The sequence below is a fragment of the Gopherus evgoodei genome, chromosome 3, assembly GCF_007399415.2.
Source record: "Gopherus evgoodei ecotype Sinaloan lineage chromosome 3, rGopEvg1_v1.p, whole genome shotgun sequence".
Classification (NCBI taxonomy): Eukaryota; Metazoa; Chordata; order Testudines; family Testudinidae; genus Gopherus; species Gopherus evgoodei.
Window position 1 is genome coordinate 94,299,945 of NC_044324.1, and position 21,942 is coordinate 94,321,886.

The following is a 21,942-nucleotide window of genomic DNA, read 5'->3' on the forward strand; positions in this document are numbered from 1 at the left end:
CAATCCCCGAGCACTCTCCCATCGACTCCTGTACTCCACCGCCATGAGAGGTGCAAGCAGAGTCGACGCGGGAGTGGCAGCAGTCGACTCACCGCGGTGAAGACACCACAGTAAGTCAATCTAAGTACGCTGACTTCAGTTACATTATTCATGTAGCTGAAGTTGTGTAACTTAGATCGATCCCCCCCATGCAGTGCAGAACAGGCCTTAGACTCTGTTGTTTTACAATGAGCCAAAAGCAAACTGTCCAGTCTATGAATTTTAGCAACTGCTTGTCCCACAAAGAGAATTTTGATCACAAGCTGTCTCAGCGTAATGGTATGATCCATCGGTGATGCAGCTATCTCAAAAGAAACGTGTTTTTCATTTCTAAACAGAATAGCTATAACATTATCCACCAGAATTGAAAAAAGCATCACAATAAGAATGCAAAACTTCCTTCTACTCATTCTAGTCTTGGAAAGTGAAGTTATATAAACTCCACAGTCCCTATAGGATGCAACATGAATCCTCACTCTAGTGTAGTCGACATTTTCTATCCCCATGAGTGGAGCTTTAACAGCAACTAATCATCCAGAACTGGAACATCTTTTTTATTGAAAACTGGAATCTCAATCTTTGTCTGAGATTACATTCCAAAAAGTGGAGTGGTCTGATTTTGGGATTCTTAGATATTTTATGTCTGTTTCTGTCTACAAACAATAGCTTCCCTACTTAGGTTTTCAGGAAATGTGGAAATTACGTTAAGTCTGTATGGTGCAAGGTTTGTGTGATCTTGCTCAGCTGGGTGCAACTGACCTCATGCTGAGGGCTGACACAATGCCTATATACCACTTAAGTTGTACATAAATGCTACTTGCTAGTCCTCTATCTAAGTCATCCTAGTGATGTTTTTTGAACTACTTGTTTTCTCAGGGCTCAACATTATTTCTAAAGGAAAGAATCTCAGCTGATGTAAATCAGTATACTTCACTGAAGTTAACTGAGATCCAGTGATTTACACCGGCTGAGGATCTGGGCACTGTCATTCTAACTGTCATTCTAACTGATCTAATTTTCACTAGTTTTCATATTAATAAAGTAATGCTGTGGGCTCCTCCTAACCTCCTTCCATAGTTAGCTCTGAAACTGTACATTGAATCAGTCAATCATCCAAATAATATTTTACATGTTCTTATACTCGTTCTGGTAACAATTCTTTAAGCAAGTCATTTATGCCTTATTTTTGACAGTTGTACCTTAGGTCAAACTGTGTTCCAGAGAAACATGTCTAAAACATTGCTTCTCCATTTTTTTCCAAGTCTTCAGCTTTCTTATAACTCATTTACTTCTGCATTGCATCTATACCACCAAACTTCATATCTTCACCAATGGTGGATTCTGTCTAAGTATAGACAGGGAACAGGTGTTTTAACCATGTTGCTTAACTGTACAGGAGATCCATGAGAGTAACAGTCACAAAACCCGCATCCTTTTATTCCATGTAGGGTTAATGACTTAGTGGTGAAACAGCCTTGTCTACACTGCAGCTTCCACTGCTGCTGTCACACCTAGAGAATTATAACTATGAAGCCCACTACAGTAGACAAAGCTATGGAGAAAAGGAAATTACTTGTCATTCTTGTTCTTAGAAAAATGCGATTACGACAGATTTATATTCACCCATCTTTCTCTACAACAGAGTTATGGCCTTAGCTGTTAGATTTTTTTGTGTGGTCAAAAAGAAACTGGAATTGGCAAATATAGCATTCTATGTACCTTCACAGGTTACATGATCTGCCCTCTTCAAAAGGTTCCATTATTTTCGCTTGTTTGACAGATTCCAGATCTCATGACTAAGTCTTGAAACCAAACAGTATGGAAAAGCAGAGGATTTCAATCTCAGGATAGTCATCCAGAACCTTTCCTGAATAATAAATTCACTTAGGCAAAAATAAATAAATCCTAAATAAATATGGATCAAAGATTTATTTATTTTTTAGCAAAATATAACAAAGATTTAACAATTATAAGGTACTTTAATAAATATGCATGAAAAAAGGAAGGGGAGAAAAGGGTGAAATGGGACAGGAAAAGACAGGGAGAGTGCTGATTTGGTCAATTTTTCACAATCTCAAAAAAGACACAAAGGACCAAAAAGATGGGGGTAGAGGTGGCAAAGGCTAATTCTTTATTTTCTGATGCCAAAGTTCCACAGCTAAAAGATGAGTTGTTCACTGAAGATCAGTAGATGATGGACAGTATGGATGAGGGAAGGATGAGAGCGGAGAGCTGAACAGCTTTATGCCTGTCCTGGGACAGATGTATGAAACAATCTTTGACAAACAGGCTACCGTTCAAACTTCACCATGAGCCCAAACTTGTACACATTTTAATAAAGACTGATAGTGTGTCAATTACTGAAGACTTTACTCACACAAGTGCTTATAAATCTCACTCATGAAGGTAAACACTGAGTAGAGATTTACTGCCAGAATTTGACAATTAATAAAAACAAAAATATAATAAATAGTAATGCCGTGTTACACTCCTCTAATTCAATGGAAGCTGCAGGTGTTCAGCACCCTGGTATGAAAGTTTGGGGCTGAATGACTTGCTCAAGATCACATAGGAAGTCTGTTGCAGAACTAAGAGGAGAACCTGTGCCTCCCATCCTCAGTCCTGTGCCTTAACCCCCAAATCATCCTCCTTTCCATTTTGCATATCAATTTATTTACAGCACAAAGGAAATACTCTTCAATGTAAGAATCACAGTCATGTGTGGAAGAAAACTTACATTCTTCTTCCTTTGGGTCAAGTTGTGTAACGCTGACAGATAAACGGTCCACACGTTCTTGTAAGGAGTTAACCCTGAAAGAGAAACTGTGTGCTTCATTGAAAAGCTCACCAAATATATCTTCCGCATATTTACCTGCAACAGAAAAAGTTGGAAAATCAGAATTCAAGAATGGCACAAATGATCCAAAATGAATGCTTTTTTAAAAGACTGTCTTTTGAATTACTGCTATGTAAAAAGATTATTTTTAACAGCTGACAGCATAGGTGCGGACTCTGGGGGTGCTCCGGGGCTGGAGCACTCACGGGGAAAATTGGTGGGAGGAGCTCCCCATGCCGCTCCCCCATCCCAGCTCACCTCCGCCTCCGCCCTGCCTCCCTCTCCTGGGAACACAGTGCACCTACTTTTCCCTCCTGGCTCCCAGCACTTGCACCGTGAAACAGCTGATTTGCGTGGCTAGCGTGGGGAGGGAGGAAGGGGAACACAGCGCGCGTGGTGAAGAGGTGGGGTTGGTGCAGGGATTTGGGGAAGGGGTCCAATGGGGCAGGGAGAGGGTGAAGTTGGGGCGGGAACTTTGGGGAAGGGGTTGGAATGGGGGCGGGGCAGGGAAAGTGTGGAGTCGGGACAAGGCCAGGGGTGCACAAGCCACCCTGGCGCCAGGGAAAGTTGGCGCCTATGGCTGACAGGTGTTAAAGGTGCCAATCTTAACAAAAACTTGTAATTACTGAGTTCATTAAGAATGACAGAGAGAAAGAAATAGAGAAGTAAAAGGGATTTTATTCATCTGACAATGTATTTACTAAAAATAAAATTAATATATCCAATACACTAACAGCTCCTCAGCTGGGGTAAACTGAGGTGGCTACAGCGACACCTATGCTCAGCTAGGACCATGTATACGATCTGAGGATCCCTTTAAATGGATTAAGTAATCTTTTCAAGTGTAATTAAAAATACTAAGGAAAATTTGTCAGTTATATAATCTGACAGGTTTTCGTAAACAGAAACCCAGGTATTTAGTTTCAGTATAATTTGAATCAGATTATTCATAGATACAATTAAAAAATAATTATTTTCCTCCTTTGAGTGCTTAATATTATAGAAACTGACTAACATGCACTGAGTCCTTCCATGGATTTTCAATAGTCAATGGACCTTTCCCTAATAACGCAACCTATAGCCAGGTATCATGTAGAAAGATCCAGTACAAAATTCTCCATGTAGTTCTGTTACTCCTCCTCCATCCTAACCCGCAACACCTTTTACATCTTAAGCTTGTCCTGAGCAGGGTCTACCAGTGCTACTACAAATACATCACACTTGGGGCCACATTTTCCGAAGACCGCAACCTGGACTTGTGTGCATGTATTTCATGTGAAAAGTGTGTTCTTTTAAGATGCCTTCACAAGCATGTCATATAGACTTCTAATTACCCGATCTTTGTAGAATCAGCAAAATGTAGGACTGAAAGGAACCTTGATAGGTCATCTAATCCAGTCCCCTACACTGATGCACAACTAAGTATTACCTAGACCATTTGTGAGGTGTTTAATCTACTCTGTTCTTATAAATCTTTAATGACAGAATCCACAACCTCCCCAGGTAATTTGTTTCAGTGCTTAATTACTCTGACAATTAGAAAGTTTTTCATAATATCTAACCTAGATCTCCCTTGCAGCAATTTAAGCCCCTTACTTCTTGTCCTATCCACTGTGGTTAAGGAGAACAATTTATCACCCTACTCTTTATAACAACCTTTTATGTATTTGAAGACTTATGTCCCCCTCAATCTGCTCTTCTCCAGACTAAACAAAACATGTTTTTTTAATCTTTCCTCATAGATCATGTTTTCTAGACCCATAATCATTTTTGTTGCTCTCCCTTGGACTTCCTTTAATTTGTCCATGTTCCTCAAAACATTGCACCCAGAACTGGACACAGTACTCCAGCTGAGGCCTTATCAGTGCTGACTACAGAGGGAGAATTACTTCTCTTATCTTGCTTACAACATTCCTGCTAATACATCCCAGAATGATGTTCGCTTTTTTACAACAGTATTAAATTGTTGACTCATATTTAATTTGTGATCCACTATAAACCCCAGATCATTGTCTTCTGTACTCCTTCCTAGGTAGTCACTCCCCATTTGGTTATTTGTGCAATTGATTGTTCCTTCCTAAGTGTAGTACTTCACATTTGTCCTTAGTGAATTTCATCCTATTTACTTCAGACCATTTCTCCAGTTAGTCAAGATCATTTTTAATTCTAAGGGTGTGCTCCAAAGTGCTTGCAACCCCTCCCAGTTTGGTATCATCTGCAAAGTTTATAAAAAAGTGTACTCTTTATGCTATTATCAAAATCATTTATGAAGATATTGAATAGGACCCGACTCCAAACAGATCCCTGTGGGACCACACTCAATATACCCTTCCCAGCTTGATTGTGAACCATTGATAACTATTCTTCGAGTACACTTTTCCAACCAGTTGTGCACTCATTTTCTAGTATAGTGTGGTTCATCCGGAGAAGCAAGAAGTTCAGTGGGGAAGGAAGTGGTGATAGCTCTGTGGATGCTTGCAATGCCAGACTGCTACTGGTCAGTGGAGCATCAATTTGGAGTGGGTAAATCTACCGTGGGATTTGTTGTGATTCAGATTTGCAGGGCCATCAAAAGACTTCTGCTAAGAAGTGTAGTGACTCTGGGCAACTTGCAGGACATATTGGATGGATTTGCCATTATGAGGTTCCCTAACTGCTGTGGGGAGACAGACGGAACACACATGCCTATCTTGGCACCAGACCACCTTGCCAAAGAGTACATAAACCAAAAGGGGTACTTCTCAATGGTGTTGCAAGCGCTGGTGGATCACAGGGGCTGTTTTAGCAACACCAACATGGGATGGTCAGGAAAGGTGCATGACGCAGGCATCTTTAGGAACACAAGTCTTTTAAAAAAGCTGTAAGAAAGGACTTTCTTTCCAGAATGCAAAATAACCATTGGTGATGTTGAAATTCTAATTGTGATCCTGGGAGATCCAGCTTACCTAAGGTATAAGATATTATTCAACAAAAGAACCTACTCAACAAAAACAGAATTTGCTAATTTATTTGATTCCCACAGAACTCTAATAATTGCTAAATCTTTATTCTTAAACTGTAGGTGATGAGTAATTCCATTGTAGCAACTAGGATTTATTCATATCCTGCACACAGAGAACTGGATTCCTAGTAGTGAACAAATGGTTACTAATCTTCCGTAATTATTGTTCTCTGAAATGTGTAATCTAGGACCAAATATTGAGAAAGTGGGAAAGGTAGTTTACAAACATGGGGAGATGGAAACCACAGAAGCAATAGTCCTAGCAGCTGAGTCTGCCGCGTCCAGTGCAGGCTGTAGTGAAGTTCTTGCTACAGATTTCCCCTCATCAACTAAAGAGAACTCCTGTCTAATATCCTCCAGCAATATGTCCCTAAACTTTAACATGGAGTCTCAAACATTACAATCATAATGTCCCAAAGAGTTAGTTGTTTGGCAATTCCGATTTGCAATCCCTCAGTAGAATAAACTTTTCTACCAAATGCATATAGGTTCTTTTGCATCGTTTGATTTGGGAGTTGGTGCCTGTTGTCCCTGTCGTTCCCATTCATTGGCTGCTGGCACCACCAGAGAACCTGGTGGGGATGAAAGTATAGATATTCAACCCCTGGGGAGGGAATGTAATATTTACATTCAGCCCTTTTTGAAGTGGGAGGAAGGGATGAAGGGATCTTCCAGAAAGATTAATTGGCTTCATAATTGCCTCTTTAGTAGATAAGGACACCTGCGAAGGCCCTGTGGTGGCTAAAATATCAATAAAGTGCTCTGAGGACTTCTTAACCTCCTCCACCTGGATCCCCAAAAACTTACCCTCTTCAATAGCTGTTGTGAGTTTTACAATCATCATGATGAGGTAAGATACCTCCCAAGGAACTTGCCTCATCAGAAGAGGAGAATGAAGAAGCCAGCACAAGCTGAGGCTGCGCCTCCTCCACTAGCTGTCCAGCAGGACCCTCCTAAACTGCCTCTTGCTGTTTAGCTCTGGGCCTGGTGCGAGGCTAAGGAACAGGTGAGTAGATTTCCCACACCTCTTCCAGGATACAGAGCAGGAACACCTGGTGTATGACCTAGAAACCAGGGGGAGTCCCCCCAGGTTCCAAAAGGGCGACTACTGGACCAGAACTGAGCCCCTGTGACTACCCAGCCACATGCCTGATCCTATTCCAGCTGGAGGATCCCAAGGCACCCCAGGGTAGTAACACCTCATTGGAGAGTAATGAGACCAGCTCCCATGGATGTGAAATATAGGAGCCAATCTTCGATTCAGAGGTGGTTTTATATGTAACAGACACTTTCACAAGAATAGAGCACGTGAAAAACTTCCAGACCATTGCTGTTTATACTATCTCATATCAGAGGAGTTAAGGAAGATATGAAAAGCTGACTGGCGTTTGTGGATATGTCAAACTTTATCTGTGGCTCAGAAAGTAAACCTATGAGATACATGGAATCCTAGGCACTTAATCAGAGTGACCGAGAATTAGCACCAAATCTTTTTTATTGTGACTCCATACTAGAGTAATCTTTTTGTTTTGAAAAGGCAGATCGGGGAACAAGAAACCACTCTCACACTACAAAATGTACAAATCATTCAGCAAACTCTGCAGCTCTTCATATTTAAAAGCACCAGTTACAAATCCAGGAATGCTTTAAATAGACTGCAACAGCAATCTTTTAAAACTCAATTTATAGTCGTTACATATATTGCAAGACAGCACAGAAATTCATAAAAGAAACACTGTTTGCCTTTCCTATAGCTACTGCCAACCACTAATATAAAAAATCATTTAAGCTGAACTGATTTGGACAGGTTTGTATATCTCAATGTACAAGGCTATTTAGAGGGCCTAGGGGTTTCATTTAACTACCTTACTTCTAAACCACTGGACTATTCAATTCTATCATCCTTTATGTAAGTACCAAAACCAGTACTTCCAGGGGTTATCCATTCAGATAATAAGGCCAGAAGGAACCACTGTGATCATCTAACCTGAACTTCTGTATAACACAGGCCATCACAGCTCCCCAAAGTGACTGTTAATATAGCGAAGTAGTGGATTTTACTGCAAAGCATGCAGCACGATTAGTATTAGCATTATTTATTAAGAAAGGGCAGAGGCCTGTTGGGTTATGTTAATCCTACTTCACTTGGAACAGAGCATTATTGCAGGAAAATGTCTCCCACTTTGAAAAGTTTTTGCCTAATGTTTATTTTCAGTCAGTAGCATTTTTTCTTAATTTCACTTATGTACCAGTGTCAGACAATTATCTCATGCAGTGTTTTGTTCCAGTGATATCACCTCACATACATAACTTTATTTGTGTATAAGTCACATAAACCATTGTCTTTTGTTAGCATCTGGGTAGTATTTTACTTCATTTCTACAGGAAATTGTTTGGGAGATGAACAGAATTTGGAGACTATTTCTCCATGGCTATGCTAAAATAATAATAGTTATTTCCTGGATTTTAACAAATATGCAAGCCAAAAGGATGAACTCTGCTCTTGTGATTGGCTGTCATTTACTCACAAAAAATGTAAAGGAGATATGAGGCAGAGATTAGGAAAAAAAACGTTTGTGATTTTCAAGTGCATCTTGATGATAGATAATGAGTGTTTTAGCAGTAATTTGAGTACCTCTGAAAATGGCAATATACTCTGATCTTCAACTTACAGTACTTGGTAATTGCTTTCATCACATATTACATATGAAAAAAATCCATGTTTTTTGCAGTTGATGAAGCCTTTTAAAAAATTCTAGTGTGCTTTCTTCTGCAAAAAGAAGCAGGATACTTTTTATGAGTTTCTTAAATCACATTCTTAAGAAACTTTCCATGATTTTTTCATAGGTTTGTAAACCTTCAAAGGTGGGGTCAATATAGCTTTCACTTCAGTAAACCAGGAAAGAAGAAAACCATTCTGAACTTAGGCATGGGAGTGTCACCATTAATTTTATTATGCCCACCAATCAAATTCTGAACCAGGTCTGAACTAAAAGTTAATCTTGGTTACACAGATCTGAGAGAAATAAGCTACATAGTGTAAATTCAAAACTTAATTTGTGTTGCAGCTCTGTCTTCTGTGTGACTCCTCCACACAATGCTGTATTACACAAATTCTAATCACAGGTCTCATTTTTGGTCTAGTTTATGATATTTTAAAATGTCACAATAAGTAAATAATGGAAAAAGAGCATCAATACAGTTTGGGTTTGTCATTATTCTGAATGATCAATTCTGAATTCTGCTATTTATTTCATTCATATAAAAAGATGGTTACCTGCCCTTTTTAAATGTTGTTCTTTGAGATATGTTGCTCATGTCCATTCCAATAGTTGTGCCGCATGCATGATCATCAGAAATTTTTACCCTAGCGGTAGCCATTGGGTCAGCTGTGGAGCACCCTGGAGTGGCGCATTTGTGGCGGTGTATATAGGTCCCTGCCGACCCACTGCCTGCTCAGGTCCTTCTTGCTGGAATACTCCGACAGAGGGGAGGTGGGCGGGATTAATATCGCATGGCTCGAATCCCTGGGGCTGCAGCATGCCCCGGCGATGGGGAAAAATATCGGGGGGGGGGTGAGGAACCCCCCAACTTAAACGTACTAACAAACTGACTAAGATAGTGAAGGATAACAACTATATACAGGGAAAACCACAAGGAAGCACTTGCTAAAGCAAGAGACCAGTTGCTCCAACAACTGTGAATGGCGGTAAGAAGGAACTGAGCAGGCAGTGGGTTGGCAGGGACCTATATATACCGCCACAAAGGCACCACTCCAGGAGGCTCCACAGCCGACTCGATGGGTATCGCTAGGGTAAAAACTTCCAATGATCATGCATGCAGCATGCTCAAACACACCTATTGGAATGGACACGAGCAATCACTTGAAGAAGAATAGGGCCCACCAAGTTCATGACCATGAAAAACGCGTCACGGACCATGAAATCTGGTCTTTTGTGTGCTTTTACACTATACTCTACAGATTTCATGGGAGAGAGCAGCATTTCTCAAATTGGGGGTCCTGACCCCAAATGGAATTGCAGGGAGGGATCCCAAGGTTATTTGGGGGGAAGGGAGGTCATGATAAGGCCACTCTTACTTTTGCACTGCCTTCAGAGCTGGGCAGCCGGAGAGTGGCAGCTGCTGACTGAGGGCCCAGCTCTGCAGGCAGCAGCGCAGAAATGAGGGGGGCAATATCGTACCATATCATACCATCCTTACTTCAGCGCTGCTGCTGGCAAGGCTCTGCCTTCAGAGCTGGGATCCCAGGCAGCAGCTGCCCAGCTCTGAAGGCAGCGCCAGCAGCAGCAGCAGCAGCACAGAAGTAAGGGTAGCAATACTGCAACAACAACTTTGTGAGCCCCCCCCATAACCTACAATAACCTTGCAACCCCTCCCACAACTCCTTTTTGGGTCAGTTGGGTACAATTACAAGACCGTGAAATTTCAGACTTAAATGGCTGCAATCATGAAATTTACAATTTTAAAAATCCTTTAACTGTGAAATTGAACAAAATGGACTGTGAATTTGGTAGGGCCCTACATATAAAAGTTGACAAAGTATAGTTGAATTTTATGTGAATAATAATCAGAATGCAATACCTATGGGTGCCAAGTGCTTTCTTATGTCTTGAGCATGCAGGTTGTTTTTTTTTGTTTATGTATATCTTTCGTGCTAGACAGATGTTGAACTCTTCAAGTGAGGTTACAGATGCTCTTTTATTGATGCAGACAAAATCCCAGTACTTGAGTACAAGATGTTGGGAAGCCATGGCACTACCAATACTGACAGTGCCCCAATGGGGGTATGGCTGAGTGTAGACAAAGTCCTGCCTTCTTCCACACCAGTTGGGAGCACACACTGAACTCTTTTACAGTGCCACTAGATGGAGATCACTGGTCTTCTTTCACACACCATTTGAAAAACCTTGCTGGATTATAGGTAACAGGGTACCAATCCTTGAAGCAGAAGGTCATCTTAAAGGAGTGAGGACTAGTGACTTTGACATGAGTTTCAGGTGTCAATGACAAAGATCAGTGTAGTGCAACCACAATCATTCATGTTCACTCCTTGAACATTTTCTTCGATGCTCTAGCTATGAGAGAAATGATTGAGGAAGAACACAGAACAAGAAACGATAAGGAAGGCAGCTGTGCTGCTTGATATTGCCACCTTTACCAGAATAGACGGTCAATCAGGATGGAATATGAGAAACCTTGAACTTCACTTGACTAGCTATAAAATGCTCCTCTACACAAGAAGAACAAAGTGACCCTGCCACTGTGGCCTACAAGAGACCAATATAGTGTTACAGCAGATCTCACTCCCATGGACTCAGAAGCCGTTTTGGCTTATGAGAAAACAGAAGATCCTGAACCCACTCCTGAAAAGCATCTGACCTCCTTATGTGCTTTGCTTCAGATGACAGAATTCACTGGACCAGTACAGCAACCTAACTCACTTACTTCATTCTCCATCAACTAGAAGTTCCTGTGGGATAGCAGAATACATGGGGCTGAAAGCTGCAGATCAAGTGTACTGCTGAGCATAATAATGGAGATTTGTAGTCAGTCGTACAGCCACATTAGCACATCAGGACCTCCTACTAGCTGACCAAATATGCAAGGCACAATAACAGGGACAAATGATTTGCAGCCATTAGAAAGCCAGATTCTTTACTGCTTTGGGAGACCTCTGTAGATTGGTTAATGGGAACTGCCTAAAAGGCTGCTGAGTCACTGTCCCCGTGAAGAGCTGTACTGACTGAAAAAGGGTAAAAAAAAAAAAATAAATAAAATTCTAAAATGAATAAAATATTTCCAGAACTCAGTCCTCAAAGTTGGCCAGGAGATATTCCAGACCAGCAAGAAGGTTGCTTCTATCTGCTACAGATGGGAAAAAACTGAAGAGGGACATCCAGGAAGTTCCTACTATATGAAGGCTTCATAATAAATATAATAAACAGCCAAAATATTCAGCTCATGCTTAGTAAACAACTATATTAACTTCTCAAGACAAAACTACTCTTCAGAATTGTACTATACCAGGTGCAAATCAGCAAAATGGATCCACAGGTCCAATAAAGTTAGAAGTTTTGGCATATCTTCTTGATGAAATTCTACTGTAGACATTATCATAGATAGGACATTTTTGAGTTGCAGCATGGTTTTAAACCCAAGAGACTTAGGACTGAGTGTAGCACTGTTGTCCCTGCTCCAAAGTGACAAACCACTGGCAAGCTGTCTCAACCTTTAGTGTGGACAGATGAAATACTGGCTATATGTATTCATTTTCAACTTACTATCTTACAGTGCCCAAAACTATTTTACACACTTAATAGTATGCATAAATTGTCCCCGCTTCAAATGTCTTACAAATCTATTTTCACAAATGACAGAGACAACAAAGCAGTGAAATGTAGCTGTAAGGACAAAGGAAAGGCCATAGCAATTACAAATGTACTCAACAAAGACACATGCCTTGTACAGTTGAAAATTTTTTGTCAGTTGCTTTCTTAAATATGTCAAAATAAAAAATGTCTTTTTGCGGCCAAATCACTAGATCGGTCTGAAGAAGTGGAGGGTGGCAGCTTAGCAAACCAGTTTGGGAAGGAACTCCTCACTACACAGACCAGAAACAACTGCTAAATATAACATGCCACCTGATATGCATTTATGAACTTACCAACAATAAAGTTTCCAACTCTCAGAAAAAGGTACAGAAGAAAAATTGTTCAAACACTTATTCTTGCAGAGAATAAGCCACAAGGGATTACTGAGGCTCTAAAGCTATTATATGCTTTCCTTAACAAAGTCTTATGTCAAAGTTCTCCATCCAGCCTTTTTGCTCCACAGCCACAATTGTATACTGGTCCTGGTCCATAAATGTATTAACTTCTGTTGTAGCTCCAGAAAGGTAATTATCTTTGTTAGACATAATTCCCTAAATTGAGAACAGATGTTTTTAATGTAGGTGTTACATTCCTAAAACAAAGATTAGACAAAATATTCTCCTGTTATTTTCTTTGTGTAATTTGACTGGACTTTGGGTTTAGTCAATATCACTGTTTCCCCTGCATAATCAGTCAGTGAGTTTCTCCTTTTCATATGGGTGTTTTACATGGCTATAAGGGAGTTATTTTTTTTAAATAGGAATGTGTAACTGTAAAAATTTTGCAGGACAACTCAGCGGCCAGCGTAGTATTGGACACTGCTCTTAAGTAATTTTTTTAAACTGACTAGATTTCCACCTGGCAACGTCACTTTCAGGATTTCAAAATCATCTTTCTCAAAATGAGTCACAAGTTGTTAAGTCAATAAGGGGCACATTATTAACACAACTTCCATCAGTGGCTCTCCTCTTAATTTCTTAAGAAGTAATAAACTCATAATTTTCCATCTTATTTGTTCTGGAGGACTCACTAAACCAAATGATTCAAGCTAGCATTTGGTAAAAATTCAACATTTTTGGTGCTGATCACCTATAGGCTGTCAGTTCTCCTTATTTGTAATTTTTTTTTAAATTAAAAATAGCCTTACTTTAGGATCCCTATCTCTTCCAGGGACAATTTTGGAAACAAAAAAGATGCTTTCCATCAAACTAATTCTAGCACCGAGAGTCATGGCTTGCCTGTACAGAGACTTAGTGAGTGACAAGCTGGAGAGTGAATCTACCCTGCACTAGCCTGCTGTGCATTAAGTAGTTATGTGGACCTTTCTGCCGTGCACTAAAAGTTCTGTAATGAATAGGTTCATTAACAGATCCATTATTAGAAGTGATGATTTTAGACAACATCTGTACACCAAGATCACTTGAAATCCTTGAGAGAAAATATGCATTCAGCTTCGTAGAAAGCTGCTCCAGACTCCTAGTTATTGGGATCTGCTTATTTTGGGGCTTTTTTTTTTTTTTTTTTTTGCTCTATCTCAGTTCCCAAAAGGGTCTAAGGGCTTGATCCAAAGTCTTTTGAAGTCACTTAAAAGATTCCCATGGAGGTTTGGATTAGTTCCTTAGTTCTTATCTTAAAATCCTAGATTCAGCATGAAGGCTACTTAAACAGCAGTCTCAGAAGGAATACAGACCCATAAATACAAAGGGAACCAGGAAGGGAAGGAAAAAATAATAGAGTTACATAGCAAGATACAAAAGGTTGCTTGAGCAAAACACAAATCTAACACAAGAAAATCCTACAGAAAGAAACAAATTATGGCACATAAAATCTAAGACAGAAATTAGGAGTGCTAAAAGATATTTTAAAAGAGCAATTAACCAAAGACAAAGAAATACAATATTTTTAAATGATTTCAGAAGCAGGAAGCCACCCTATGGCAGAATTAGTGGGTCTGCTGGACTACCTGGGAACAATTAAGGAGGTAAGGAAATTGCTTAGAAGCTAAATGATTTCTTTGCATCAGACAGCACCATAAAGGATGGTGAGGAGGTATCTATTCTTTTCAAGTAATAAAGATGTGGCATTGTCAAGAGTCCAGTTTGTCAAAAGAGGTGTTGCTAGAACAGACAGAAGAATTAAAGAAAAAGAATTCACCAGGACTGGATGGTATTCATCCAAAAATTCTGAAGAAACTTAAGAAAGAAATGGCTTAGCTGCTAACAAGAACTAGACATTATATGGATATCAAGAATATGCATAATCACACTGGATAGGGTTAAATTATGAATCTGCCGGTTGGAATTCCACAATTAAGGTTGAGTTGAGTTTTGCATATAAAGGATATAAACTCTCATGCTTGAGAGCATAAAATAACAAAAGGTTAGAAAGAAACTTTGACAGTTTGTTCTATAATTGTCCAATACGGGGTTTCTTGCATCTTCCTCTGAAATAGCTGATATTGAATAGCATCAGAAATATGATACTGTATTAGATGAACTGCTGGTGTGATTCAGTGCGGCACTTCCTGTATCCTTATATTATACAAGTCCAAGAAAACTGGCTACAGAAATGTTACAGTTTTAAAAAATAGGTCTCAAGTGAGGTTTCTGCTAAATAGATTCTCTCTCAAGCTGCAGTACAGCTTCATCCCCACAGGTGGATCTTTTAAAATAGTACATATTTTCAGTTTCTTTGACATTTTTTAAAATCTGAAATCTATAAAGAGCATCTCCTGACAAACTTATTAGGAACTAAGACTGGTAATGGGCTTATGCAGCTCTGCGTCCTGATTTCATTCAACGTTTTTTTTTTATTTAATGCCTAAGATAAAAGGGAAGTATATAGGTGTTTCACCTTAATCCCTGAAGCTTTGTGTGTTAATGTCTAATTTACTGAATTAGAAGCAGTCTGTCACAGGATTATTAATTACATTTCTTACTTTCAAAAATGGTAATACAGTGGATGGAAGGAAGGAAACAATGATTATATTAAAACCTGGAAGAAATTATAATAAATCTTAAAATATACAGTAATCTAAAGTGATGATCAAACAAGAGTAAATTAGTGCAGATGTCTTATAGGTTGTACAATATAATCTCTGTGGCAACACAGAATCGTAAAAATGTAGGGCTGGAAGGGACCACAAAAGGTCATCAAGTCAAGCCCCTGCACTGAGGTAGGACCTAAACCTAGACCATCCTTGACAGGTGTTTGCCCAACCTGTTCTTAAAAATCTCTAATGACAGGATTCCACAACCTCCCTTGGAATCCTATTCCAGGATTTAACTACCCATATAGTTAGAAACTCCTTCCTAATGTCTAACCTAAATCTCCCTTGCTGCAGATTAAGCAAATTAATTCTTGTCCTACTTTCCATGGGCATAGGGAACAACTGATCGCCATCCTTTTTTTAAAAGCCTTTAAGTTATTTGAAGACCTATTAGGTTTCCCCCTGCCCCCTGCCCTAATCTTCTTTTTTCAAGACTAAACATGCCTAATTATTTTTTAACCTTTTCTCATAGGTCAGGTTTTCTAAACCATTTATCATTTTTGTTACACTCCTCTAGACTCTCTCCAAATTGCCCACATCCTTTCTAAAGTGTGATGCCCAAAACTGGACACAGTAACCGAGTAGCCTCACCAGTGCTCAGCAGAATGCGCCAGTTATCTCCAGTGTCTTGCATATGACTTCCCTGTTAATATACCTCAGAATGATAGTAACCTTTTTCACAACTACATCACATTAATTTGTGATCCACTATAAACCCCAGAATGTTTTTCATTAGTACTATTGCCTAGCTTGTTAATCTCCATTTTGTACTTGTGCATTTGATTTTTCCTTCCTAAGTGCAGAACTTTGCTCTTGTCTTCCGTGGATTTCATCTTGTTGATTTCAGACAAATTCTCTAATTTGTCAAGGTCATTTTGAATTCTAATTCTGCCCTTCAAATGTTTACAGCTGTCCCTCTCAGCTTGGCATCCTCTTCAAATTTCATAAGCATACTCAACACTCCATTATCCAAGTCATTAATAAAAATATTGAATGGTACCAGACCCAGACAGAATCCTGCAGGACTTTGGGTGACCAGATAGCACTTGTGAAAAATCGAGATGAGGTGGGGGATAACAGGCACCTATATAAGAGAAAGCCCCAAATATCAAGACCGTCCCTATAAAATTGGGACACCTGGTCAACCTAGTGGGACCCCACTAGATACATCTTCTGAGTTTGACAGCAAACCATTGATAATTACTCTGAGTATGGTCTTTCAACCAGTTATGGCTCCTCCTTATAGTACTTTCATCTAGACCACATTTCTCTAGTTTTGCTTATGACAATGTCAAATTAGACTGTGACAGAAGCCTTAAGTGTCTATAGCTTCTCCCCATCCACTAGGCCATTAACCCTGTCAAAGAAGGAAACTAGGTTGGTTTGGCATGATTTGTTCTTGACAAATTCACGCTGCTATTACTTATTACCCTATTATGCTCTAGATGCTTACAAATGCTTAATAATTCGTTCAAGTATTTTTCTAGGTATCCAAGTTAGGCTGACTGATCTATAATTCCCCAGGTCCTCTTTGCTTCCCTTTTTAAAGATAGGCACTATGTTTGCCCTTCTCCAGCCCTCTAGGTCCTCACCAGTACTCCATGAGTTCCTGAAATAATTGCTAATGGTTCCAAGATTGCCTCAGCTAGCACCTTTAAGTAATTTAGGATGAACTTCATCAGGCTTTGCCACCTTGAATACATCTAACATACCTGAACATTCTTTAACCTGTTCTTTCCCTATTTTGGCTTGCATTCCTTCTCCCTTTTTGTTAATATTAGTTGAGTCTCTGGTCACCATTAACCTTGGAAGATTGAACAAGGTGTGTTAGATATTATGGATCAGACTCCAATTTTGAACCTACAATTTTGCGGTTACAATTAACTGCATGCAAAAGTAACAAAATTTAGATGTTATGCTCTGTAATCAAAACAGACAGGTGTTTAAATTTTCCCATTAATTGTGGGCATATAATCAGGGCTAAGTAGACACCACTTAAAAACCTTAATAATATAGCTCAGAATACCATATGTACCATTATTGTACCATATTGTATCAATATGGTACAATAAACCTTTACTGATCATAGTGAAAACAAATTTCTTAAATACAAAAATAATTTTTTCACCTTAAAGGATTTTGCTCAAATTTCTGACAAAACTCACCATTGGGCAGAAACACTGAAGGCTTCTACCTCAGAAGTGAATATTTCAAAGCTATAAATGCATGAAAACAGGAAGTTACAATGGAAACTTTTTGCATCTTTAATTACGGCATTCAGTACAAACCTCCCTCCCACCCCCGTAATACATCTAAACACTTGCACTCACATCTCTGAAAACACAGCACATGTAGGTGCCCAGTGTAGATCAGTGTGTACAATGACATAATTTTGCTACAGCACATGTTCAACAAGTACCAGGATGTTTAAACAGTTATTTGCATAAATATTAGCATGAGTCAGCATATGAAAAGTTTAAAAATTAATAGATAAATTTTATTTTAAAGCAGAGTTCAGTTTCAGTTATCTGTGTTAACAGTAAAAATGTCAAATTAAAAACACACTTAAAAAATTTGAGTTTTGACCCGATGGTGTTACTTTGCTACCATAGTGGAGCATCTGTCTAACTGATCTTACCTAAAGTGCTGCCTTTTGGACTTTTTAAATTTCTATTGAAGTGGCAAAGGGATCTCCATCAGATGGTGAGATGAGAGAAGAATGGAAGTCAGGGTGGATTTGATTTAAATCAAATTGATTGAAATCATGATTTAAATCACTAGTCAGGAAGACTTGATTTAATCATGGTTTTCTACATAAAAGTGCATTCTTGTTGGTTGTTATAACCTTAGTACATATTCTACAAACTCAGAGATAGATGTAGGTTTCATTTTTAGAAGATAGGCATTATACATTTTTAAGTGATTTATTTTGAAAACTTTTCTGATTAGTTTTACAGCTATATCAAAAAATGAATGATTGTTTGGTTATTTCATTTACCAAAGGTAATTGAATCAGATATTTATGAAGTCATTAGGAGGTGAACTATCTCCAGTTCAACAAGTTTAGTCATTAGTATTTGGAGGATTTTCTTGCCATGCTGTATTAGGAGAACATCATCACCAGACAGACATTTAAATTGTTTTATTTAACAGCGTTAAGTATTCTGGATTTTTTCTTCAACAGCAAATATATAGTATTTTAACAAAACAAGAATATGTCCCTCGCTTCTCATATTTATCTCCAGACTTCTTCTTCTTGTCCAGTTCTATTCTGCCCCCAACAATCTTCTATTCATTGAACTTTCTGAAACTTTGCACTTTGAGAGGCAAGTAAGGGATTGACTCTGTGTACACAAATTTGCAGAGGGACAATAGAGTTTAGGTCTTATTTCTCACCTCTATATATTACTTATTCATTTACAAACATTTTTTCTGTTAACAAGCACATTACCTCTAGAGACACAAATCCACAGCGTGAGAACTGCAAAACTAAGCATCCGTCAAGGTTTCTTTCCCCACTCTGAACTTTAGGGTACAGATGTGGGGACCTGCATGGAAACTTCTAAGCCTAATTACTAGTTTAGCTTTGATATACTGCCACCACCCAGAATTCCAGTGTCTGGGGCACTCTCTATTCCCCCAAAACTTCGTCTCCTCGCTGGGTTGCCTTGAGGGACTTCACCAATTCCCTGGTGAACATAGATCCAAACCCCTTGGATCTTAAAATAAGGAGAAATTTACCATCCCCCTCCTTTCCTCCTACCAATCCCTGGTGGCTCCAGATCCAATCCCCTTGGATCTTAACACAAGGGGAAATTAACTATCCCCCCTCTTTTCCCCCACCAATCCCTGGTGAGTCCAGATCCAATCCCCATGGATCTTAAAACAAAGAAAAATAAATCAGGTTCTTAAAAAGAAAACTTTTAATTAAAGAAAGAAAAGGTAAAAATTATCTCTGTAAAATCAGGATGGAAAAGCTTTACAGGGTAATCAGATTCCTATAGGCCCCCCCCAGCCTTAGGTTCAAAGTTACAGCAAACAGAGGTAAAATCCTTCCAGCAAAAAGAAACATTTACAAGTTGAGAAAACAAACATAAGACTAATCCGCCTTGCCTGGCTAATTACTTACAAGTTTGAAATATGAGAGACTGATTCAGAAAGATTTGGAGAGCCTGGATTGATGTCCCGTCCCTCTCAGTCCCGAGAGCGAACAACAACAACACAAAGAGCACAAACAAAAGACTTCCCTCCACCAAGATTTGAAAGTATCTTGTCCCCCTATTGGTCCTCTGGTCAGGTGTCAGCTAGGTTTACTGAGCTTCTTAACCCTTTACAGGTAAAAGAGACATTAACCCTTAACTATCTGTTTATGACAGCATCTCTGATGGTATCTTCTAGACTGAGCACTGAGTCCAATTGGGTAGATAGAAAGATTAACCTAAATAATCTATACAGAAGCCTGTGGAACCCCATACGATTAGGTACCTAATCCATGAACTATTGGAACTCATTTACAAAAGTTTTCTTAAACATTACATGAATATATTGTCTCATACTATAGAATTAGAAATTATAATCTCTATTCCATGATGAGATATCTTTGAGCTATAATGTATCTTAATTAAAACTATCTTTAGATAGGTTTTTTCCTCAAAAAGCATTTTATCAAAAAATCTGATTTAAATTAAAAAAATCTGATTTTTTGATTATTTTTTAAAAAATCATTGATTTTTATCCACCCTGATGGAAGTAGAGAGCTGAATTTCTCATGTGGCATATGGTCACTGTATACTAGGGGCAGCTTAGTTAAAAGAAAAGTAAGCCTGACTGGCAGTTGTGAAAGAAACACAGAGGTTGCATCTACACAAGAAAACTGGATACACACTTTCTAACAATGGTGCAGCTACACAAGTGATAGCAGCTGTGTTTCATGCCTGAGCCTGGTCTCCGGTAACTTTGCATCACTGTTAATGTTGATTCAGCGGCACCATTGCTGGAAAATGGATATGCAATTTTCTTGTATAGATGCAATCAAAAAGCAAGTAATACAGAGAAGAGTGCTTAGGAAGCTGAAACAACAGCTACAGTGTTCAGAGAGCTACTGTTGCTAAGGTAGTAAGAAGAGCTGCCAAATGACAGATTATTTTATCAAGTTACAGAAGCTGAGAAAAGGAGAGAGAGAGAGCGCACGCAAAAAATAGGTAGAAAAAGAAACATTACTTACTGGCAATTCTGTATGTTGCAGTTACATCTTCCCCCATTATACATACACACACACACACACAGTGATACAGCTCCATAAACCAGGGAAAAAGAATTGTCACTCAAAGTAGACATATACCTGTAGATATTTTTGCCCCCCAACTTCCATTTGCCAAGAAATTTTCTAAGCTAATCAATTAAAACCACCCACCCAAATGAACTACACAGGGGACTGGGAATTTTTATGCAGGAAGATGACAACTATGGCAAATAGAACGCTGGTAAATAACTTCACTTTATAATGCCTTTCCTCTCATCCTATACATTATTGTATAAACCCATGAGGAAACCATTTCTGTAATCCCTGAACTAGGTTGACTCACAAGAAAACAACCCAAAGAAATCATGTGGTTCCAAATGATAAATAAAACAAGCACTCCAAAATCTAAAGACAAGTTCTTAAAGTGTGAGAGCCAATTCAGGTGAGCCTCTTGTATCTAGGAACTAATTCCAGATTAACAAAATCAACTTCCCTAAAAAAAGAGGCCCACAATCAAGTGGAAACTCACCCTACAGTTCCCAGATTACTACTAAATATCATTCTTCCAGGGATCACCTGCGCAACTGTAGGATACAATACCTGTACTGAGACACAAGGAGCAGAGTAAATATCATAGATCATACTATGCTAACTAAAAGGTTGTCTGCTCATAATTAAGAGAAAATGTAAAGATCTCTGACTTGAACAGCACTGTAACAAGGGCTCAGGGGAGTACCTCCTAAGCTGGTCTGTCTTCTGGGTCAGTTCATATCTTCATAATTCCCCAAAATGGACAGCCAAAATACTTTCAAAAATCCAGTACGCGATATCACCAGGACTAATATTAATATTTAAACACCGCCTTCCTTCGATATTTTACAAGAATACTTAAATAAGGTCCTGCCTCAAGGAGCTCACACCAGCTTACAGCTGTATTCAAACACACATGATATAAAAGTAAAAAGAAATAGGTGCACAGTCTATGAAGATCAACAGAGAAAGACTTCATGAAAACATCATGATGAAGTGAAAGGAGGCAGCTTTGTGCTTAGAAATGGGAAGCAAATTCTAAGTGTAAGCAGTGTTATGAGGGAAGGCATGAAGCTGTGACTCTTTCAACATGTCCCAAACAGCAGAAGGATTTTTCAGTATATAACACCACATCAGCATGAGGTACTCTTTGAATGGGAACTACACTAGCACACTCCACTGATGGAGCCACCTCTAGTCTTATGGAACCCAGACTGGGTAATGTAGTCAAAGCCTTCCCTGTGGTCATGCAATAAAAATGTGCCAATGAACAAGTATATTCAGACTACTAACATATAGTAATTTTAGGAAAAACATTAAAATGGATCTCCACAACACACTGTGAGATAGAAA

General features: G+C 39.0%; 1 protein-coding gene across 9 annotated transcripts in view; it reads right to left on the minus strand.

Moving 5' to 3' along the window:
* The window catches only part of WASF1 (WASP family member 1), a 204,648-nt gene that overhangs the window by 44,780 nt on the left and 137,926 nt on the right, over positions 1 to 21,942 (minus strand). For all 9 annotated transcript variants that reach the window (XM_030556111.1, XM_030556112.1, XM_030556108.1 and 6 more), the window contains one exon: positions 2,777 to 2,911. In XM_030556111.1, the coding sequence (XP_030411971.1) occupies positions 2,777 to 2,911 (135 nt within the window). The remainder of the gene's footprint in view (positions 1 to 2,776; positions 2,912 to 21,942) is intronic.